This window comes from Malus sylvestris, chromosome 12 (assembly GCF_916048215.2).
Source record: "Malus sylvestris chromosome 12, drMalSylv7.2, whole genome shotgun sequence".
Lineage (NCBI taxonomy): Eukaryota > Viridiplantae > Streptophyta > Magnoliopsida > Rosales > Rosaceae > Malus > Malus sylvestris.
The window spans coordinates 20030398-20053583 of record NC_062271.1 but is presented as its reverse complement, the minus strand read 5'-3'; the positions used below and the strand labels follow the sequence as shown (position 1 = coordinate 20053583).

Sequence of the window (23186 nt, the reverse complement as noted above, 5' to 3'; positions counted from 1 at the left end):
ATATAGGGTTAAAGAGTGTAGCTGTAAAAAAATCATCAAAATCAGAGTTAAAATAACCGTTAAATCATGATTTTTCGCTTATAACCGTAAAAAAGTTTTATCCCGTACTTGATCTCTGAATGTTTGTTTTTTTTTCGATTTTTGGCATATGCGATCTCGAAGCATATACAAACAAGTTTGATGGTTGGATCGTTGAAACTAGTTTTGTACAATGCATATCCCTTCAAAACAATAGATTCACTAACACTTAAAGTTTATTTATACTTTCATTATGTATAACATAAGATTTTGTGGTATCCACTTGTGTAAATATTGTAAATTGACGATCGAATTAGTTTATTGTATTCATTTAGGATCAAGGAGTGTAGCTATAAAAAATTATCAATATCGGAGTTAAAATAACGGTTAAATCATGATTTTTCATTTATAGCCGTCGAAAATGTTTGTCTCGTTACTTCATATCTGAATGTTTTTCTTTTTGCGATTTTTGGCGTATGCGATCTCGAAGCATATACAAATAAGTTTGACGGTTGGATCGTTGAAATTAGTTTTGTAGAATGCGTACCCCATCAAAACAATAGATTTACTAACACTTAAGAGTTTATTTATACTTTCATTAAGCATAACATAAGATTTCGTGGTATCTACTAGTGTAAATATTTTAAATTGACGATCGAGTTCATTCATTGTATTCACATAGGGTTAAGGAGTGTAACTGTAAAAAATCATCAAATTCGGAGTTAAAATAATCGTTAAATCGTGATTTTTCGTTTATAACCGTCGAAATGTTTTGTCCCGTTACTTGAGCTCTGAATGTTTTTTTTTTTTTTTACGATTTTTAGTGTATGCAATCTTGAAGCATATACAAATAAGTTTAATGGTTGGATCGTTGAAATTAATTTTGTAAAATTTTATAATAATTTTTAAAAAATATATATATAACTTGCACGACGCCTAAATGGGATTGTTGCGCAAAATCACTTTGCGCGACGTCCTAAGGTATACATGCGTCACGCAATGTGTTAAAAATTTGGCGGTAGTTTTGTAAAAATTAGGCGCTTTTTTTTTATTTTCCCAAATTTGATCTCACTCGGTCTCTCACATCTCGCGTAGTAGCCTGACCCCTGAGCCCTGAGCCTTGAGCCTCCTCTCTCTCTCGGTCTTCAATCACTCTCTCAAACTCTTTGTCTCTCATTCCCAACACCATCTCTCGATTTCTCTCTATTTCTGCCTTCATCCAAAAAAATTTCACACACCTCCATCTCGGCCAAGCTCTCGCCGCCGTCAATTTCGATGTCCTCTTCAGGTTCGCACAGTCAATCTCATTATTTGTATATTTAATTTAATGATTGTGTAATTAATTGTGCTGTAGAGGGAAGAAATCAGATCCATGGTTGAAAAGGATGGATCTGCAAAGGGAATTGTGTTCAGCCAGTTCACATCGTTCTTGGATATTTCAAGGTCCGACCCGAACCCCAAATTTTGTTTCTGCATGTTTTTAGATTTCTAGGGTTTTATATTTGTGTATGCGAAATGGGATTTTTTTTTGCAGGCATATTTGCGTCGTTAGCGGCGCTGATGTTCAATTGCATAACAAAGGTGGACAAGAATGCGAGTGGAGGTGAGCAATTGAATGCACAACTCAGATATTGATTACTCATATAACTGCATAAGAAATTAAAAACCTACCCAGTTGGTAAGCCATTTGATTCTCATGTTTGATTTTTGTGGTTTATCTCTCTATCTTTCAAAGCGGGAGCCTTGTGCACTGGGTACGACCTTTTTTTTTATCTCTCTATCTTTCAAAGTTTTCTTGTATATATGTTCTCGAATCCAAAGAGTCAATCCCTTGCTCTCTCCTCCTTTAATTTGGTAGATGGGTTTCTCGATTTAATTCTCCACCCAAGACAGAGAGTTCGTGTGTAAAGAGAGAAGGCAAAGAGGGTCTGGCATTTGGGCGGCGACGATTGAGTTGCTGCTGCTACTGCTACCCTTCTCCTTCTTTCTATCATTTTAGCTTCTGGGTACTTTCGGATGTGGGTTTTTTGCTTTCTGATTTACCTGGTGGTTCATTGTTTTGTACTTTTAGCATAATTTTTTGTACTGTATGACTTAAAGCAAAATCCCCAAATGCGGATTATTATATTCTGCTAATTTAGCTTAATATTTTATGTAGTTGAGTTGCTGCTTGAGTATCATTAAAGTAAGAAAATAGCGGTGCTATAGCGGAAGAAGAGGGAAGAGAAACAGTTGAGTCATCCTCTTTCTGTTTGAGGTAACATAGTTTCGTCACTTTTCATTTTTCCTTATCTCCATGATCTCTTACCTTTGAGATTAATTAGTTTTGGATCATCTTACTTCCATTTCAAAATGGCAGTTACTAAACACAATAGGTTTCACTTTATGGTTAAGAAGTTCAATCTGATTAAGTTAAAAAACCTTGTGGGTTTAAGAACTCTGCTGCATTCATGCTTATAAGAATAGCACATGGTTTTTCTTTTCTATATGAAGTTTATGAAAAGAGGATTGTGGCTGAAGCTGGATGCTTTACAGTATCGTAAGAAGTGTCTGATGATAGTCATGTCAAATAGTCAAATATGTATTCATGAATTCCTTATCTGTTTGAGTCATCCTCTTTCTGTTTGAGGTAACATAGTTTCGTCACTTTTCATTTTTCCTTATCTCCATGATCTCTTACCTTTGAGATTAATTAGTTTTGGATCATCTTACTTCCATTTCAAAATGGCAGTTACTAAACACAATAGGTTTCACTTTATGGTTAAGAAGTTCAATCTGATTAAGTTAAAAAACCTTGTGGGTTTAAGAACTCTGCTGCATTCATGCTTATAAGAATAGCACATGGTTTATCTTTTCTATATGAAGTTTATGAAAAGAGGATTGTGGCTGAAGCTGGATGCTTTACAGTATCGTAAGAAGTGTCTGATGATAGTCATGTCAAATAGTCAAATATGTATTCATGAATTCCATTGGTGATGTATGAACTAGGCATACCACCAAATGTTACTGTTCTGTTCATATATGTATGTAGCGGTTCCAATTTATTGTGTTTGTAACCCATTTCTCATTTCAGTTGAATATATAATCTTGATTTATGCTTGTATGCATTTGATCAATTATTCTATATCATTTCGAATTAACACAGTTTGTCAAATGGTGCACAAGGACTGGGAGAAACTTTTGGGAGAGTGACAATTGAAGCCATGGCATTCGGTCTTCCGGTATGACATTTTATTCCTCATCCCACTTGGATGATAGTTTTTTTTATACTGCAGCTAACATTTAGTCTCCCTAATCGAACCTCAAATATGCAAAGGCATGCTACTATATGACTGCTTTATGGCATAATCTTTCTTTTTCGGCTAGGGATAGTATAGCCGTTCTTTTTTGCATCGTGAAAACAAAATGGTGTTTTTTAGCGTTGTATGCCTTGTTCCGGTTTCTCCTCGAAAACAACAGAAACAATTATAAAAGATAAAGCCTTTTTTGAAGCAAAATGGCATTACTAATACTGATCTCGATCGTTTGATTAAATATAATTCTTATGTATTTGCTTTGATCAGGTGCTTGGAACCGAAGCCGGAGGCACAAAAGAGATTGTTGAACACAATGTAACAGGTCTGCTTCATCCTGTGGGGCATGACGGAACTCGTGGCCTCGCCGAGAATCACCGATTTTTGCTTAAAATGTGTGCAATCAAAGCATTCCATCTAACCATAGATGTTGAAGAACTATAGCTGTTTACTTTCCCCAGGCACTAAATTCTAAATGTTGTTCTCTCTTTCAGTTTTATTTTATTATTATTTTTATATTCATGTTATTTCTTTTTTGTTTGCACATCAGAGGTCGATGCATTGAAGAACCATAGATGTCGAACACAGCAGAGGTCGATGCATTGAAGGCGGAAGTGACGCACCTGAGGGTCGAGGGCGAGCAGATGAAGGCGCAACTGAGGGCCCAGGGCGAGGAGATGAAGACATGTGTCGGGAGGGTGCAAGAACTTGTACAAGCCATACAGATGTCCGGCCTCCAAATCTCGCTACCAGCACCTCATCTTGTTCCACCATCGACCTCAGAGCCATCTCGCCCTGCCAATACCCAATAGCCTGATGTATTAAACCTAGTTCACTTGTAGTTTTTTCTTTTTTGTTTGGACATCTTGTATGTACATTTTCATATATTTTATAATTAAATACTTTTGCTTGGTTAATTAATTATTTTTTAGAATTTAATTACAATATTTATCAAAAAAAAAAAAATCACTAAAACAAAAAAATTATTTTTCACTAAATAAAAAAAAAGGGTTTGCGCAACGAAGGGGTTACATGCGTTGCGCAAATACACTTTGCGTGACGTAGGCTGCGTCGCCCAAAGTAGCGTTGCTTGACTTTGCGCGACTTAGGCTGTGTCGCGCAAAATGACTTTGTGCGACGCATGTCACCCTTCGTCGCGCAAACTACTTTGCGCGATGTAGCCTACGTCGCGCAAAGTAGTTTTGCGCCACGCAACCTACGTCACGCAAAGTAGTTTGCGCAATGAAGGGTTACATGCGTCGCGCAAAGCCTTTTGTCACTGCCTTGCCGCGACGGTTTGCGCGTGACGAAGGTGCGTTGGGCAAAGTTTTGCGCGACGTTTTTTGACTTTGCGCGACGAAGGACATGCGTCGCTCAAAGTGTTTTTTTTACTAGTCGTGGCGACCCCGTCTTCTCTAGTTTGCACTACTTTTCGGCGACGGAGTATCTGTGAGTAGACCCCTTCTCAAATTGCATGATTTTATAAAATACTAAGATTGCATTCATGAGAAGCATGCTTTCCTGATTTTACGTTTCATAAAATATATTTATGATTTATCAAATTAACGTTTTATGAAACGTTATGAATTACTGGATTTATGCTTTAAGAAATATTATGGATTTGTGAATATGGTTTATGATGATTGATTTATGATATAATGTTTAAGCTACTGAGTTCTGATGATATGATTTGGAAGATTATGTTTTCCGTGCTTACTTAGTGGATAATCGTACAACACATACACACAACATGAATATGTACCTGTCTATGGCCATATGACCCTGTTTAGGCGTATTGAGGTACTTTATGATTATATTCCTAGCTTTACTGGCGAAACAAGTGTCGGATAGCTTCACAGCCACATCTAGTGTCGGTGTGTTATGTTATATTTCTTCTCTGGAGTAACCTAGAGTTGTATAGCTTCACATTCAGATGATGGGACCTACCATATTTCTTCACTGGCGTAACCCAATGTCGTACAGCTTCCCCTCGGGTGATGGATATGCTTTCGGGCAACTATGATATATACCCCTAGTTAAGTACATTGTTATATGATTCACAAAGCTTTTATGGATTTGCCTTTGGACAACTATGTTACCATTATTGAGTATTGTTTTATACATACATGGTTTACGATGATTTTATGGCATGTTAGGGTTTTCAAAAAACCTACTATGTAGTACTATATATGTTTTCAAAACAGTGGGTTAGTATGTTCAAAAGAAAATTGATTTTACTTAGTATTATTATTATAAACTTTGGTACACTCACGCTTTATTTTGTGCCTTATTTAGGACTTATAATTGAGGCGTACGATCCTGGCGTTGAGGCATTCTCGTATCAGTATCTTCGAGTCCTCTCGGTGTAGGATCCCTCTTTTTTTAGTCGTACCTTTTTATAATATTTCTTTCGTAGTATTTCTGATTAGCTGTATGCTCTGAACACGTTCCCGTATTTGCATATTTCGTTATATTTAAATTTATATATTTTATTTATGTTCGTTCTTTCTTCATAACTTGCATGTTAAAATGGCTTCATCACCCTTGTGTGTCGGCCAACACGTGCCCATCCTGGTGTTTGGAGGATAGCGGGATCGAAGCATGTCAGTGACAATGCAAAAAAGATCCATTGGATTGCTTGGGATAAACTCTGTTCTTCGAAGAGTGAGGGTGGCTTGCGTTTCAGAAATATGTATGCTTTCAATCTTAGTCTTTTAGCCAAGCAAGTGTGGAGACTTACCCAGGGATCCTGATTGTTGGAGTAAATATGATTTTATTTAAATATTTAAATATATTTATGTTTTGTTTTATTACCAATATTATATACATAACGTTTTGCTTTATTACCAATATTAAAAGTCAATTGATTTTGGCTTAAGGAGTTATCTCCCCTAAATATGAAACGTGCAATCAAACCGTTTTGTATTTTTTTTCCGGTTTGAATTGACTTACATTTTGATTTTGTCCCATTGTGGTTTTTATGTTTTGTCCGTTTTGCTTTCCTACAGTTTTGCACCCCAAATAACTCCTTTGTCTTTCTTACGGTTTTGCAATTCCACCTCTCTTTCTTCACATAATATATACTAGCATATGGGTACACACAAAGTGTGTGAGAATTTTTTTTTATTTTTGTTTTTGAAATAGAAGGAGAGAGGAAGAGAGTAATAGAGAATGTGGCAGTGAGAAGTTTTTATTTATTATTTATTTTTAATTAGAGATATGTTAGGATTACATGTAGGTGAGGCTTGAAAAAAAAAACAGCAAAATTTGGTTGTGTGAAATTATATTTCTGCCCCATATTTCTTATTCATATTTTGTTTTAATCAGAGGGTTAAACTGGTAATTTCATAAGGTTTTGGTTGACAATAAGTGTTTTATTAATTAGTAGACACACGCACACATACATACATACATACATACATACATACATACATACATATATATATATATATATAAGTCTGGTGAATTGCAGAAAGTAAATAGAAGTTTTTCATATATTGATAGCCACATATGGAAAGGGTGTAAAAGTTCGAAGGTTCTTCCCTTGTGCAAGGAAGAACCTCATCAGAATAAGAAGGTTCTGAGCTGTTTTATCTTGGGGACGACGTGGTGTTTGTGAATTGCTTGCACACTTTGGGTAGAGCCGCGAAACGTCTTAAAGAGAGCGACTTAGTCCGCGACTCATCCCAAGAATCATTCACCACTCAAGGCTTCTACATTTTTCGGGTAACTTCGTTCCTTTATATTTCAGTTTACAACACTTCATACCTCGTTGCTAATGTGCTAAAAGCTAGATATTTTCCTAACTCTTAATTCATGGAAGCTTCTGTGGGTCGGAACGCTTCCTAGAGGAGTATTTGTGCAGCTCGCCACATCATTGAACTTGGCTCTCACTGGCGTACTGGCATTGGGGAGAGTGTTCAAATTTGGGGGGATCGTTGGGTTCCGCTTCCTTCCAGATTCCAGGTCTTCTCTCCAAAACCGGTAGCTTCAAATCCTAGTCATGTCCATGGTGGAAACTTGCAAGTGCACAAGATAGTCGTAATATAGTATTTTGCAAGTCCAAGTATCGTTCCCACGAGGATTCTAATTCAATCTCCAATTTGATAAACTAAACCAAATCTAATTATATTAAAGACACACAACAACAACAACAACAACAAAGCCTTTTCCCACTAAGTGAGGTCGGCTATATGAATCCTAGAACGCCATTGCGCTCGGTTTTGTAGCGCGATTTCGTTCTAGATTCATTTTCATAAGGATTCGACGTAATCATGGAGTGCCGGCTGTCGACTACCTGACGCCCTCCCCCTCCTCCTTTATCCGGGCTTGGGACCGGCAATGTAAGATAAACTTACACGGCGGAGTTATATTAAAGACACACAAACCAAAAAATATAAAATATAAACCCAAACAATGAACTAGACTCGATCTTAATTAATAAATCAATCAAAGATGTGAAGAGTTTGTTGTGATGATTTTATAAACGAACAAAAACAGAATCTTAAATTAAAACTAAAATTAAAGAGAAGAAAACATTGTGTTTTAAAGCAAGTGATGAAAAAGTTTAGGGATTCAGAATCAACCACAAGCAATCTAGTTTAGGTTTCAATGCATTCAATGGACCTTTCGATTCTTTAGATGATAATTCCTGTATCTAAGTCCTATTCAGGCACATTATACCTTAGTTTTCCTTAAGTAAATGATTCTCTCCTAGTTCAAGCAGAGATCGTATATCCTAACATGCAGTCTACCTGGTTAAGGCAAAAATTTAACAAGTATGACTCTTTACGCTCTAGAAAACAAGGGAACCAAGCAAACCATTATTCTTTGTCAAGCAATAACGTAATTTACCACACTTAACCACAAGAAGCTAATTGAATTATATTGCTAGTTTAGCCTCAAATTCATCTTCCAATCTTACTAGATGCAAAGTCCTAAGGTGATCAATCAGAGAACTCAAACAAAAAGTAACAATTCAAACAGTGATTAAGCATTCATCTAAAAGAAACTAGAAATCCAATGAATAACATTAAAAACCATAAACATCCATGCTAGGGCATCATCCTAACCCTAGAAAAAGAGTTTAGTTACTCATAGAATATGAAAACATAATTAGGAATCTTAAAAACATGAAAAGCTTCCGAAAGATGAAGATGGAATAACAAAGATGGTCAGTGGCTGCTCCTTCTTCCAAAAACACGCAGAGAATCCTCCCCCAAAAGAACCCTTGCGTTTCTCTTCTTTTATTCTTGAATAAATGCTGAAATCCTTAATTGAATATGACTCTTTAATTCTCTTCATACTTAGATTGGTATATTGATGATGTGATGAATAAACTTCCCAATTAATTACTTCAAACCCATTTGAAATAGGATTAAAGTCACCTCAACTCGTTCTATCTTGGGCTTTGGGCTTCGACTGAATGAAGACTTGAAAAACCCAACTGACTTTGCAATTTCCGCATAGACTTAGCTGACCGACGTCTGGTACAAGAATCACTATAACTTCTTGTAGGAAACTTGGAATCACGAACCGTAAAATTCCTCTGAAAGATAACTTCCATATCTTTCGAATGGTACAAGGCTCAACATCTGGTTCATTCTGAGGAAGTACAGTTTAATCCGTAAAGTTGACTAATCTGCACAAACAGCTTCCGCTTCGAGCATGCAAACTCATTTTAATCGCAAAAGTGCTCCTTTTTCTTTTTTCTTCATCTTCACTCTTCAAATCTAAGAAAAATATAAAAATAAGTGAAACAAACTAAATTCACTCAAAAACATAACAAGAATCTAAACAAAAGGGCACTAAAATGTATGCAATATTGGTCGTATCAGTCCACCAGCTCATCATGTGATCATAATTGGAATGCTCCCCTTCTTCGTTCCCTATTCTCTAATGTGGAAGCTGATGCTATTCTCTCCCTCCCACTGAGTATCCGAAACCCCATTGACAAGCTGATATGGCATTTTGGCCCCAAAGGTCACTTTTCTGTCAAGAGTGCATATCACCTTGCGCTTGAGAATTTTTGCGAGAGAAGAATGGTGGTTCTTCCTCCTTGGACGGATGCAGCCTCCGGTTACTGTGGAAGAAAATGTGGGCAGCCTGTGTGCCCCCAAGGTTAAGATTGGAGCTTGGCGCATGTGCAACAATATTATTCCAACTCGTGCTAACCTTGTCCGTAGGCACGTGAGCTATGCATCTTGTGTGCTCTGTAATGGCCCGACATAATCTACTTTTCACCTAATGCGGGATTGCCCCTTTGCAATCTGCACTTGGTTGTCCACCCGACTTCGGCACCCTCCCTCTAGCAACCATTTCACCTCCATGTGCGAATGGGCCCTCTATCTTGCCACCAGTCTGAGCCAAGTGAACTTTGATCTTGCCGTTATGATCTGGTGGTCCCTATGGGGGCTAGAAATGTTGGTATATGGTCCAGCCCATGATGAATGTTCTAGATTATTTTAGTAAGCAAGTGAGGTGGTTAGAGCATGCTAGACAATTCTAGCATGTTATTAAGTTGGCAGAAGAAGCTAGAGAGTACTTCCTTGGTTGCAAATGGAAAGATCTAGAAGCTACAATTTTGTGGCTGTCATGCAAGCCCAAAGTCAATGGGCAATGAGTAAGTCGGCATAAACTCACCTATAAATAGGTGTGTGGGTGTTGCTAGCATTGTAGTGAGTAGAAAAGGATCAAGTCCAAAGCTAGAATTCCACTCCAAGAGTGAGAGTGTTCCACCACACATTGTGAGTGAAGTTTAGAGTGATAGAAAGTGTGTGTTATACTTTCTTGTATCCATCAAGCCTTGTCTTTGGCTTGGTAAGATTACTCTTGTTGTACTCATCTTTTTCATATAGTGAAGATTGATCGTTGTTCCGTGGACGTAGGTATAAATTGCCAAACCATTTAAATTCTTGGCGTCCATTTTCTACTTTACTTTGTGCATTCTCTATCTTGTAGTTCCGACATTCCTAACAAGTGGTATCAGAGCTCGGTTGGCTCGTACTACGAGATGGAAGGAAGTGGCACTATGATGAAACTCGCCAACTTCAATTGGGTAACATGGAAGCCAAGGATGGAGGACATTCTTTATTGCAAGGATCTACATGAGCCAATTGAAGGAGATGCCGCTAAGCCCGAGAGCATGTCCGATGCTGAGTGGAAGAGGATGAATCACAAGGCAATTGGCACAATTAGACAATGGGTGGATGATAGTGTTTTTCACTATGTGTCTAATGAAACCAATGCCTACGAGTTTTGGACGAAGCTTGAGTCCTTGTTTGGAAAGAAGACCCTAGCCAAGAAAGCCTTCTTGATCAAAGAGCTCATCAATGTGAAGTACAAGGATGGTTTAAGTGTAGCAGAACACTTGAACAATTTCCAGAATATCATTAACTAGTTGGCTACTATGAACATGAAAATTGAGGACGACCTGTAAGCGCTCTTGTTACTTGGATCCTTGCCAAATAGTTGGGAGACCTTTGTGGTGAGTGTAAGTAACTCTGCTCCTAATGGTGTTCTTACTCTTCATAATGTTAAAAATAACATGCTTAATGAAGAAATAAGGAGAAGGACTTTTGGCACAGATAGCAGCCAAGTATTTGTCACAGAGAACCTCGAAAGAAGTAAGAGTAGAGGGCCTAGAGGTCATGGTAGGAGTCCTAGCCGATCCAAGTCAAGGTTCAGGGGTGCATGCCACCATTGTGGCAAAGAAGGCCATATAAAGAAAAATTGTTGAGTTTGGAAGAGAGAGGAAAGGGAAGGAAACAATAAAAAGAAAGATGATACTGACAATACCACCCTTGTCATATGTGGTGATGTACCAGAAATATTGTCTGTTGGTGAATGTCTGCATATGGGTGATTCTGACAGATAGATTGAATGGATCTTTGACAATGGAGCTTCCTTCCATTGGTACCCTTGATCAACAAGGTTATTATCACCATATTGGCGAAGGAAAATTGAAGCTTACTAAAGGCTTAATGGTGGTAGCAAGAGCACAACTTTGTTGTACGTTGTATCGGCCAAATGCCAATGTTTTGAAATGTGAGTTGAATGTTGTGGAGGACTCATCTTTAGACTTATGGCATAAGAGGCTAGGCCACATGAGCGAGAAAGGCCTACAAGTTATGGCAAAGAAGTCTCACATTTCCTTTGCCAAAGGTATGTCGTTAAACTCTTGGGAGCACTGTTTATTTGGAAAACAAAGAAGAGTTAGTTTTTCTGTTTAGATCTTGTTTATTCAGATGTGTGTGGTTCCATGGAAGTCGAGTCACTTGGAAGAAATAAATATTTTGTTACTTATATTGATGATGCTTCACGAAGGGTCTGGGTGTTTTTGTTGAAATCCAAAGACCAGGTGTTTCAGACATTCCAGGAGTTCCATGCCACGGTGGAGAGGGAAACTGGGAAACCTCTCAAGTGCCTTCATAGCAACAACGACGACGAGTACACATTTCACCAGTTTAGAGAGTATCGTGTGAAACATGGCATACGTCATAAGAAGACAGTTCCTGGAACTCTATAACATAACAGTGTTGCTGAAAGAATGAACCGAACCATTATGGAGAAAGTCAGGTGTATGCTGAGGATTGCAAAGTTATATAAGCAGTTCTGAGGTGAAGCTGTAAGGACAACCTGCTATTTGATCAACCGATCTCTATCAGTACCATTAGGTCTTGATGTTCCAGAGAGAGTATGGACTGGTAATGATGTGTCTTACTCTCATTTGAAGGTGTTTGGTTGCAAAGCTTTTGTGCATGCGCCCAAAGAGCAACGATCGAAGTTAGACTACAAAACTACACCGTGCATCTTTCTTGGTTATGGCAATGAAGATTTTGGTTACAGATTATGGGACCCATACCAAAAGAAGTTTATCAGAAGCAGAGAAGTAATCTTTTATGAAGATCAAACAATTGGGGATTCAAATAAAGAGGCACAACCAGATGGCGTAGTCAGAGGAGTTGATCCATTAACTTCAGATGAAGAAAGTCACGGTGACATCCCTAAAGCACCTGCCAATGAAGTGCCTGCATAACCAGATAATGTTGATCAGGGGGAGCCTCCAGCCCCGCAAGAGAATGAAGACCAAGTCAGAAGATCCAGCAGAAGTCAAAGACTGTCTACCAAGTATTCTTCATCATAATATATCATGTTGACTAATTATGTGTTACACCTAACCCCTAAATATTTGTATAATTTTGTAAGTTCCTTCAAATTTTAATGAAATTTCATTTTGGGCCCCTATCTTGACTAAATCTGGACCCCTTTATCTAGATTCCTAAACTCCCTCAAACTGCCACGTGGCAGCACCCTATCAATCCTCACCTCTCTCTCTGTCCCTTACCCCATGACTTCTTATTCTTTTTCTTTCTGTCTCTGCTTTCTCTCTCATCTCTCTTCTTTCCCATCTCTCTTATTTCCCTCTTTTACCGAGACACACACACACCTATACGTACCCATCTACATTCCCTGCTCGAGGAAGACACAATCATCATCATCATCAAAACCTCTGCAGTTCTCTTTCTCTCCTGTTGTTGCAGGGACGACGAAACCCCAGAAACCTCCGACGAGGTTTTCTTAATTTTCCGGTTAGGTAAGCCTCGAGTTCCCTCTATTTCATCCTAGATTCATGCGTGAATGTGTTTTAAATGGGTTTTATTGCATTGTTGTCGAGGTTTTAGAATGAAATCGGTTCGGGGGAAGGCACACCCAGCTTCGGCGAGGTCGTGAGTGTCGAGGAGTTTTCCGTTCATCTTAGGTCGTTCCACGGCGAACCGAAGGTATAAAATTGCTCCTCTCGTCTTGCGCTTCATTTTGGTACCTAGATCAGAGTCTAGGGTTGTTGTTTGCAGTCGGTCGGAGCTGGGAAAGCTCCGACGTTCTTCTTCGTTGCACCCAAGGCTTTTTAGGCCGTTTCCAAAGCTCACGGGCCTTAGGCCAGTTGTGAACCAAAACCCAAAACCCTTCCCTTTTTGTTTCATTTATTTTATTTTATTTGTTGTTTGTTTTAATTGTTTTAAGACCCAAAAGGCCCTCAGGCCGTTCATAATAGGGCCTTTAGCCCGTTCTTTCTTCAACCCAAAACCCAATTCCCTTAAACCCTTTAGACCCAAAACCTCTAAGGCCCAATTGGTCCAATCCAAATCCAAGCCCAGTCTGACCCTTTGACTGTTGACTCGGTCAACGGTCAGCGTTGACTTTGACTTTGATTGGTCAACAATCAGCGTTGACTTTTAGGGTTGACTTTTTGGGATTTCGTCCGGGACCTCTCCTAGGCTAATTTTGACGTCTTGGACCCGTTTTTGAAGTCCGTTTTTCCAAATTCAATCGTTTGAATAGAGTTTGACTAAAGGTACCTCTTTATGTGATTAGGTGAATCTGTTAGCGGTGATTCCGTTATTCCTTTTGGTACAGCTTTGCACCATCGGTGTAGGGTGAGTGGACCCCTTCTAAAATTACATGATTTCATAGTTTAATTGCATAAATGAATAGTATGCCTTATGAGTTTATGAACTGATTTTATGTTAAGCATGTTTATGGAATATGTTGTTTATCGTCTCGTTTTTGGTGAGGAATAAATTATTAGCCTATATTGAGCTATATTTTAATATATTGTATTTTCTATAAAAACCATGAACTGGTAGACTATCTGATGGATGACGATAGGATGCTAGAACATGTTTTAGAAACCTTTCCTTATAGTATAGACGATGGATGACTTTATACTATGAAGTGGTTATTTATGAGAGGCGTAACTATTTGTGCATACTTAGTGGACACTATGCCTCCTGGGGCGAGGATCTGGTGTTGGCATATAAGCCAGGAGATATAATACCTAGCTACAGGCTGAGGGACACGGAGCAAGCATTGGGCCGGGAGTTGGTAATCTCTGGCTACAGGCGCAGAGACCACGGTGCTGGCATAGGGCCAGGAGTTATATTTATGTAGTGATCTTACTGGCAGCACACCGCGCTTATGAGACAATCTGTGAGGCGATTGATATTTTGATTTCGCTATGTTTTTCCGTGATATGTCTTCTGAGATGTTTTTGGCATGCTAGGGTTTTCAATAAACTTATCACTTATTATGCTAGTAGTTTTTTTTTATATAAACTTGGGGGTTAGTACGTTGGTAACTGTTTTATTATATATATATATATATCAACTTGGTCCACTCATATTTGTTTTGCGCCCCTTTCAGGACTTAGAATCGAGGCATATAATCCCGACGTCCAGGCACTTCTACGTTGGCATTTTCGAGTCCTCTCGGTGTAGGACCCAATCATTTGTTAACTCAATTTTTATATTATTTCTTTTAGTGTTTTAGTTAGTTGTATGCTCTGAACACGTTCCTTAAATGCACATTTTTTTCTTCTTCTATATTTATAAGTTTTATCTATCCATTATTTTCAGTATTTGCACTCAATAAATGGCTTTCGTCACTCTCGGGTGTCAGCCAGCACGTGCCTATCTTGGTATTTAGGGAATATTGGGATTGGGGCGTGTCATTATGGAGGGCCCAAAACTTATGAGAAGGCCAGAGCTTATAACGACAGTGACAAATGGATGAAGGCAATGGAGTCAGAGATGGATTCCTTGTTAAAGAATGATACCTATGAGCTGGTGGAGCTTCCAAAGGGCAAAAAAGCATTGAAAAACAAATGGGTGTTCAAATTGAAAAAAGACGACAACATGACAAGGTACAAGGCTCGTTTGGTTGTCAAAGGTTTTGGTCAAAAGAAAGGAGTTGACTTTGATGAGATTTTTTCACCAGTGGTAAAGATGACTTCTATTCGAGTTATCCTTGGTATGGCAGCAAGCATAGATCTTGAGCTCAAGTAGTTAGACATTAAAACTGCATTTCTCCATGGCAATTTAGAAGAGGAGATATACATGGAGCAACCCAAAGGCTTTGAAGTCAAAGGTAAAGAAAATTTGGTATGCAAGCTGAAGAAAAGCTTATATGGTCTTAAGCAAGCCCCAAGACAGTGGGATAAGAAGTTCAACTCATTCATGGTGAGTTATGGGTACAAAAGAACTCATGCTGACTCTTGTGTCTATATCAAACAATTTTCTGAAGGTAAATTCATCATTTTATTGCTTTATGTTGATGACATGTTGATTGTCGGTCAAGATGCTTTTATGATTAAAAAGCTCAAAGAAGAGTTATCTAAGTCCTTTGACATGAAAGACTTAGGGCCAACCAAGCAGATTTTGGGCATGGAGATAATTCGTGACAGAAAATCCAAGAAATTGTGGCTGTTACAAGAAAAGTATGTTGAACGGGTGCTTGAAAGGTTTAACATGAAAGCAGCCAAACCAGTAAACTCACCTTTAGCCAATCATATCAAGTTGAGCAAAGAGTCATGTCCAAAAACATATGAAGAAAAGGAGAAAATGGCAGTTATTCCCTACTCTTCAGCAGTAGGAAGTGTCATGTATGTAATGGTGTGCACATGTATATTGCTCATGCAGTAGGTGTGGTAAGCAGATTTCTCTCTAATCCAGGGAAAGACCACTGGGAAGCTATTAAGTGGATTCTCAGATATTTGAAGGAGACTTCTAAGATGTGCTTGTGCTTTGGCTATTCCAAACCAATCTTGGAAGGATTTATAGATGCTGACATGGGCGGTGACCTGGATGGTAGAAAGTCTACGTTTGGGTACTTGTTTACTTTTGCAGGGGGAGCTATGTCTTGGCAATCCAAGTTGCAAAAGTGTGTTGCTTTGTCCACAATTGAGGCTGAATACATAGCCGTTACAGAAGCATGCAAAGAGTTATTGTGGTTGAAGCGGTTTCTCCAAGAGTTGGTTTTGAAGCAAAGTGATTATGGCATTTATTGTGATAGTCAGTGTGCTCTGGATTTGAGCAAGAACATTGCATATCATTCACGTACCAAGCACATTGATATTCGTTATCAATGGATTAGAGATGCTATCGAGAATAAGTTGCTACAACTGAAGAAGATTTATACCAATAATAATTCCTCAGACATGTTGACAAAGGTAGTCACAAAATCAAAGTTGGAATTTTGCATTAAGGCTGCTGGGATGGACTCCAAGTAACTTGGAGTCATGATCGGAATTCCTCGCTCATGGACTGGAGGGGGAGATTGTTGGTATATGGTCCAGCCCATGATGAATGTTCTAGATTATTCTAATAAGCAAGTGAGGTGGCTAGAGCATGCTAGACAATTCTAGCATGTTATTAAGTTGATGGAAGAAGCTAGAGAGTACTAGCTTCCTTGGTTGCAAATGGAAAGATCTAGAAGCTACAATTTTGTGGCTGTCATGCAAGCCCAAAGTCAGTGGGCAATGAGTAAGTCGGCATAAACCCACCTATAAATAGGTTTGTGGGTGTTGCTAGCATTGTAGTGAGTAGAAAAGGATCAAGTCCAAAGCTAGAATTCCACTCCAAGAGTGAGAGTGAGAGTGTTCCACCACACATTGTGAGTGAAGTTTAGAGTGATAGAAAGTGTGTGTTATACTTTCTTGTATCCATCAAGCCTTGTCTTTGGCTTGGTAAGACTACTCTTCTTGTACTCATCTTTTTCATATAGTGAAGATTGATCGTTGTTTCGTGGACGTAGGCATAAATTGTTGAACCATATAAATTCTTGGTGTCCATTTTCTACTTTACTTTGTGCATTCTCTATCTTGTAGTACCGACATTCCTAACAAGAAATTCCCTCCTCTAGAATGGGAACGTTGGATCGACCTGATACGGTAGCGGCTCACTCCTTGAGTTTCTGGCATGAGTTCGTAAGTATCTCTTTCCCTGCCAATATTACTAGTCAGGTGCCTTCTACTCCCATCAGGTGGACCAAACCCCATCCGGGTTTCTTAAAAGTCAACGTGGATGGTGCCTGGTCCGACCAACGGAAGCTGGGTGGAGTGGGTATTGTCATTTGCAATGAGCTTGGTGCATTTGTGGCTGCTCGTTCCCTACGGTTTGGGTTTGTTTTCTCCGCTTTACATGTTGAAGCTCTGGCTGCTAGAGAGGGCTTATCTCTGATGACGGAAAGGGGTCTTCTTCATTCAATTATTATTGAGAGCGATTCTCTCCAGATCGTGAGAGCGCTACTTGGGAATTCTTCGGATATGTCTGTAATTGGCCATATAGCAGAAGATTCTAAGGCGGCTCTTCTCGGGATCATTGGAGTTCTTGTTACCCATACCCATTGTCAAGCCAAATAGCTCGTCATGCTCTCCGCATGGACACACCTTCTCGGTCTTGGTTTGAAGAACCTCTTGATTTTATTTTGTCTTCTTTACTTTCAGATTGTATTGTTGATGGTGGGGCTAGCTCTTTCTCTATGACTTGTAATCTGTTTTCTTTTTTAATGAAAGTCTGCCGTTGCTATCAAAAAAAAAAAAAAACATTTCTCTTTCACTTGGAAATATTTCTACCTTGTTGGTTTGTAGGCCAAGTTTGCATTGAATCCTAAAAAGTCAAGGGAAAATATGCTTAGGAATAATTTTTTCATTAGTGTATAATGCATATTTGACCTTTAATTCTACGGCTTAATTAAATTTCCTAAGAACACAATTTTTTTAGATTGAATAGCTGTATTGAACGTTAACACAATTATATAGTTCATCTTAAGTTAGTGTTCGACGACAAAGTCACTAACCTTTTATTTAAACATTTTTTTGGTCTTCAACGTTCCTTTCTAAGTTGATAGGCACGGGAGCAGCCGGCTATTTTTGGCCCCACAGCTATAGTTTCCATTTTTGTATTCCCATGTAATCAAATTTTTTCTATGTTAATGAATCTGTTCTTGTTATATATAAATTCGTGTAAATTAAACCTTGGTTTCTTATTTTCTCTGCATTTAGAAAGAAAAAAAAAAAAAAAAAACAAGAAGAAAAAATAATGGAGCATTCATCGCCTAGTACTCATGGCAGACTGGTTTTGTTTAACTTCCTTCATGCGTTCATTCTTTTATGCATGAGCACATGTCTGGAATCTTCAACACTACGCACCACAACTCTTGGAAATGAAATGGATCGCCTGGTGCTGCTCGACTTCAAGAAAAGAATCACTGAAGATCCTCTCCATGTCATGAGCTCGTGGAATGATTCCATCGATCTCTGCAGTTGGGTTGGCGTTACATGCAACCGTGCCACCAAAGGGGTTGTGATTCTGAATCTCATGTCTCAAAAATTGGTAGGCTCCTTACCGCCCTCTATAGGAAATCTTAGTCATCTTACTGGAATCAACTTGATAGAACAACTTTAGTGGTGAAATTCCTGGAGAAATGGGTCGTCTACGAAGCCTGCAACATCTCAACTTGTCTTACAATTTATTTGGCGGGAAAGTTCCAGCAAACATATCTTATTGTACCCAACTTAGAACGCTCCGTCTAGCTGCCTATTAGCTTATTGGTTCAATTCCGGACCAGCTCGGTTCTTTGTTGAATTTGAATTTTCTACTGCTTGATGGTAACAATCTCAGTGGAACAATCCCTGGTTGGATAGGAAACTTTTCATCTTTAAGAAGTCTCTTTCTTTCCCAAAATAATTTTCAAGGGAACATACCCAATGAACTGGGGCATCTAACAGTCTTGTGGAATTTCTCACTCGGGGAGAATAATTTGCCTGGTATGGTCCCTTCTTCTATCTATAATATTTCTTCCCCATACATTTTCAGTGTTATTGGCAACCATATGCATGGAGAGTTACCACCAAATGTCGGCGTTACTCTTCCTAATCTCCAAGCATTTTACTGTGGTGCCAACAACTTCACAGGACCTATTCCTCCATCATTCTCAAATGCTTCTAGACTTCAGATCCTTAATTTTGCGTTTAATGGTTTCCCCTGCTGAAAGTCTTGGAAGCTTGGGGAGCTCGGTCAAAATAAACTTTGGTCACAATCGACTGGGAAGTGGGGAGAATGGCGACTTGAATTTGTTGGAAAATTAGTTATTAGTTTATTATTGTTTAAGGTTTTCTTGTGGGCCAAGGATATTAGAGTTTCTTGCCCATTAGAATTAGGTTTTCGTTTCCTTGCTTATTTGTTATTCAGAGATAACAAGTTAGTCACGATGTAGTCTCTTTGGGTTTTGTAGCCCTTTCAGCATCTTCGTTTGTTTAATAATATTTCTATTATTATCGTTAAGTGTTGTTCGTTACGAACTTTGATATTCAACATGGTATCAGAGCAGGTTTGATCCTTACGAATTTAATCTGCCCTTGATTCGTATTAGTTTGTTTGTCCGTCTTATTCATTGTTTAGTCCTTGGTTTAGTCTGAATTGCCCAGAGACTCACTGCTACACCAGTTTGTCTATCGAGCTACCCTAGAGCAATTCCGCGCTGAATGCATATACTGTTGAAATCGCAGAATTCACCATTGTTTACCTGGATGTTTGAACATGATCTATTGAACCTGCATCTCCCTCAAATTAAACCTGAACCACCGAACCATGATTCTGCCTTACTGCTTGCCTTTGAACCTCTGTGCTCTGTCGAAGTCTGCTTGCTTCGTGCCTGCAATCTTTCCGTCACCTCACCATCTGCTGCCGTTGAACCTACCTGGAACCATTGCTACCCGGACTTGTAACCTGTTGTCGCCACCACTGCACTGCAATCTGCTCAACAACCACCCCATCTGCACACTGCCGCTGCAACCAGAAAACCTAGCACATTTACCGTCCAAGCCCACCTGATCAGTTCCGTCCACAACATGCACCTCCGCATCCTCGCCCTTTGATCCACACTTCACCGCCGCCGCTGCTATCCCATCGCGTCAAGAATCCCATAATTGAGATCCCATACCTACATTCGGATTTGTTTTCTCTGGAGAACACTGCCTAGATAGAAGAAAGGAGTAAGGAAACAGAAGCCGAAAAAAGAAAAAGAAAAAAGGAAAAAGAAAATAGAGAGAAGAAAAGCAAAAGACGTTGTTTTTTTTAATTGACTTGTTCGAGCCCCACCTAAGTGATTTGAGAATGGAGTCTGTTGTCCACCATCACGACAATTGCTCGAGTGCTTGAGTTGATAACCACTCGAGTAACGTTGTGTACTTGCTTAGTAATTGGATCGTTTGCCAGAATCCACTAGCTTGCTTCTTCGCTTGGATTGTTTGTTCGCTCGCTTGATTGCTTGTTTGCCTTGTCTTGTCCGCCTAACGGAGCTTGCCTTATCGTGTCCGCCTAACGGAGCTTGTCATGTCTTGTCCGCCTAACGGAGCTTGCATCCACATCTGCTTGTTGGCAAACTCATGACGTGTACCGCCATGAGTTTGATGGGGGGTGTTGGAAAATTAGTTATTAGTTTATTATTGTTTATGGTTTTCTTGTGGGCCAAGGATATTAGAGATTCTTGCCCATTAGAATTAGGTTTTCGTTTCCTTGCATATTAGGGACTAGGTTTAGTTTATTATAAATAGAGAGCTTTGTTATTCAGAGATAACAAGTCAGTCACGATGTAGTCTCTTTGGGTTTTGTAGCCCTTTCGGCATCTTCGTTTGTTTAATAATATTTCTATTATTATCGTTAAGTCTTGTTCGTTGCGCACTCTGATATTCAACCTGAATTCTATCAACTTCTTAACAAATTGTACTAACTTGGAGGTGTTGGGTCTTGACAATAATCAATTTGGAGGAGAACTGCCAGGATCTGTAGCCAATCTTTCCACTCAACTGACTTTTCTTACTTTCGGAAGCAATTTGATACATGGAAGCATCCCTGACAGTCTTGAACATCTTGTGCACTTGATCGGTCTAGGAGTAGAAGATAACTACTTGGCTGGTAGTGTCCTTGATGGCATTGGGAAGCTTCAGAAGTTACAGGCACTTGCTTTGGATCATAACAAATTTTCGGGGCCAATCCCGCCCGTGCTGGGCAACTTGACTTCAGCTATAACAATCTACATCAACAAGAACAGGTTGAACGGCAGGATACCTCCAAATCTTGGGAATTGTCAAAATCTCATATTACTTGACTTTTCTAGTAACAATCTAACAATCTCATATTCTTTGTCTTTCGTCCCTTTCAATCTATTTGGACATGTCTAACAACTTTTTGATAGGTTCAATACCATTTGAAGTGGGTCGTTTGGTAAATCTCGCGGAACTAGATGCATCAGGAAACAAGTTATTAGGTGAAATCCCAATAACCCTTGGTAGTTGTGCTAGTTTGGTGGTACTGAATTTGGGCCATAATGAATTTCAAGGAACAATTCCTCAATCTCTTGAGAATTTAAGAAGCTTGGAAGAAATTGATATTTCGGGAAATAACTTGTCAGGGAATATTCCTCAATTTCTAGGCAAGTTGACATTTCTCAAGCATCTCAATCTTTCTCACAACAATTTTGAGGGTAAATTGCCCAAAGAAGGGGGTTTTTCTAAATGCAAGTGGTCTCTCAATTCTCGGAAATGATAAACTTTGTGGTGGCATCTCATAATTGCATCTACCTGCATGCCCCAAAATAAAAATCCATTCATCTAGAAGAATACTTGCCCCCGAAGTAATCATTCCTATATAGCTTGTGCACTTGCATTCATATGTGCTCTATCCTGCTTCATTGTTGGTCGTTCAATGCTGAAAAAATCAAAAGTTGTATTGCAACTTCACCTTCTTATGTCGATTGGACATTAGTATCATACTTTGAACTCATTGAATCAACAAATGGGTTCTCGGTGGACAATTTGATTGGTTCAGGAAGTTTTGATTATGTATACAAAGGAGTACTTCCTAGTGATGGAACTGTAGTTGTTGTTAAGGTATTAAACCTTCAACAACCAGGAGCCTTCAAGAGTTTCGTACAGGAATGCAAAACTTTAAGTAGTACAAGGCACCGTAATCTTCTGAAAATTATAACTGCCTGCTCAAGCATTGACAATCATGGTAATGACTTCAAAAGTCTAGTTTTTTAATACATGGTAAATGGAAGTCTAGAGGTGTGGCTGCATCCAAGAGATAATGAGGAATCTGAAAGTAAGAGGTTAAGCCTTATCCAAAGACTGAATATTGCAATTGATGTTACTTCTGCATTGGACTATCTCTACCACCATTCCAGAGCTTCAATTGTTCATTGTGATATGAAGCCAAGCAACGTTCTTCTTGATGAAGATATGGTAGCTCATGTTGGTGACTTTAGTTTAGCAAGGTTCTTGTTTGAAGCATCGGACAATCCCTCTCAAAGTCAAACCATGTCAGCTAGGTTAAAGGGTTCCATTGGCTACATTCCTCCAGGTACGCAGTTCTAATATTTTCCTTTTATCTTCCTAATAACTTAATAATTGGCAACTGTATTCTGCAAACTTTATAATTCAATTTGAATTTAAACATTTGAGTTTGACATCCAATGGCAGAGTATGGCATGGGAGGCCAAGTCTCGACATTGGGAGATGTGTATAGCTTTGGAGTATTGCTGCTAGAAATGTTCACAGGGAAAAGACCTATGGACGACATGTTTAGAGGTCATCTAAGCATTCACCAATTCACAGCAATGGCAATGTCTGACCATGCCATGGACTTAGTTGACCCTTCATTATTGATCATTGAAAGAGAAGATGCAGATACTACTGATGATGCAGCTTGTTCCATGGAAGAATCTTGGAGAAATGTTTTGGTTTCAGTGATGCAGATTGGACTGTCTTGCACTGAAATATGCCTAGGAGAGCAGATGCATACGGATGTAGTTGTCAAGAAAATGAATGGAATACGGGACTCATATATGAACTTGGAATAAGAAGAAACGGGAGCTGGCAACATACAAAATGAAATGGAACACGAGACTGTTGGAAAATATTAGTATTTTGGTTGATTTGAATGTTTGGTTTTCTGGGCTTAGCCCGTTAGCATTAGGGTTTTAATTTTTTACCTTTCAGGATTAAGGTTAGTTTATTATAAATAGGGTGCTTTGTTA

General features: G+C 38.9%; 3 protein-coding genes across 3 annotated transcripts; all 3 read left to right on the top strand.

Moving 5' to 3' along the window:
* The first annotated feature begins 1085 nt into the window (after positions 1 to 1085).
* Positions 1086 to 4228, top strand: LOC126592226 (uncharacterized). The gene is made up of 7 exons (XM_050257950.1): positions 1086 to 1461; positions 1553 to 1621; positions 1877 to 2036; positions 2208 to 2275; positions 3164 to 3239; positions 3582 to 3706; positions 3900 to 4228. Exons 1-7 carry the CDS (start codon positions 1391 to 1393, stop codon positions 4126 to 4128), a joined length of 798 nt encoding a protein of 265 aa, XP_050113907.1. The 5' UTR covers positions 1086 to 1390; the 3' UTR covers positions 4129 to 4228.
* Positions 4229 to 18316: 14088 nt separating this feature from the next.
* Positions 18317 to 19139, top strand: LOC126592225 (receptor-like protein 35). The gene is made up of 2 exons (XM_050257949.1): positions 18317 to 18481; positions 18717 to 19139. The coding sequence occupies exons 1-2, from the start codon at positions 18317 to 18319 to the stop codon at positions 19137 to 19139; spliced, it is 588 nt and encodes a 195-aa protein (XP_050113906.1).
* Positions 19140 to 21292: 2153 nt separating this feature from the next.
* Positions 21293 to 22874, top strand: LOC126592224 (probable LRR receptor-like serine/threonine-protein kinase At3g47570; the record flags this gene model as incomplete). Its single annotated transcript, XM_050257948.1, has 2 exons — positions 21293 to 22510; positions 22630 to 22874. Coding segments are annotated over exons 1-2 (561 nt in total), but the record flags the coding sequence as incomplete, so codon positions are not given.
* Between the last annotated feature and the right edge of the window lie 312 nt (positions 22875 to 23186).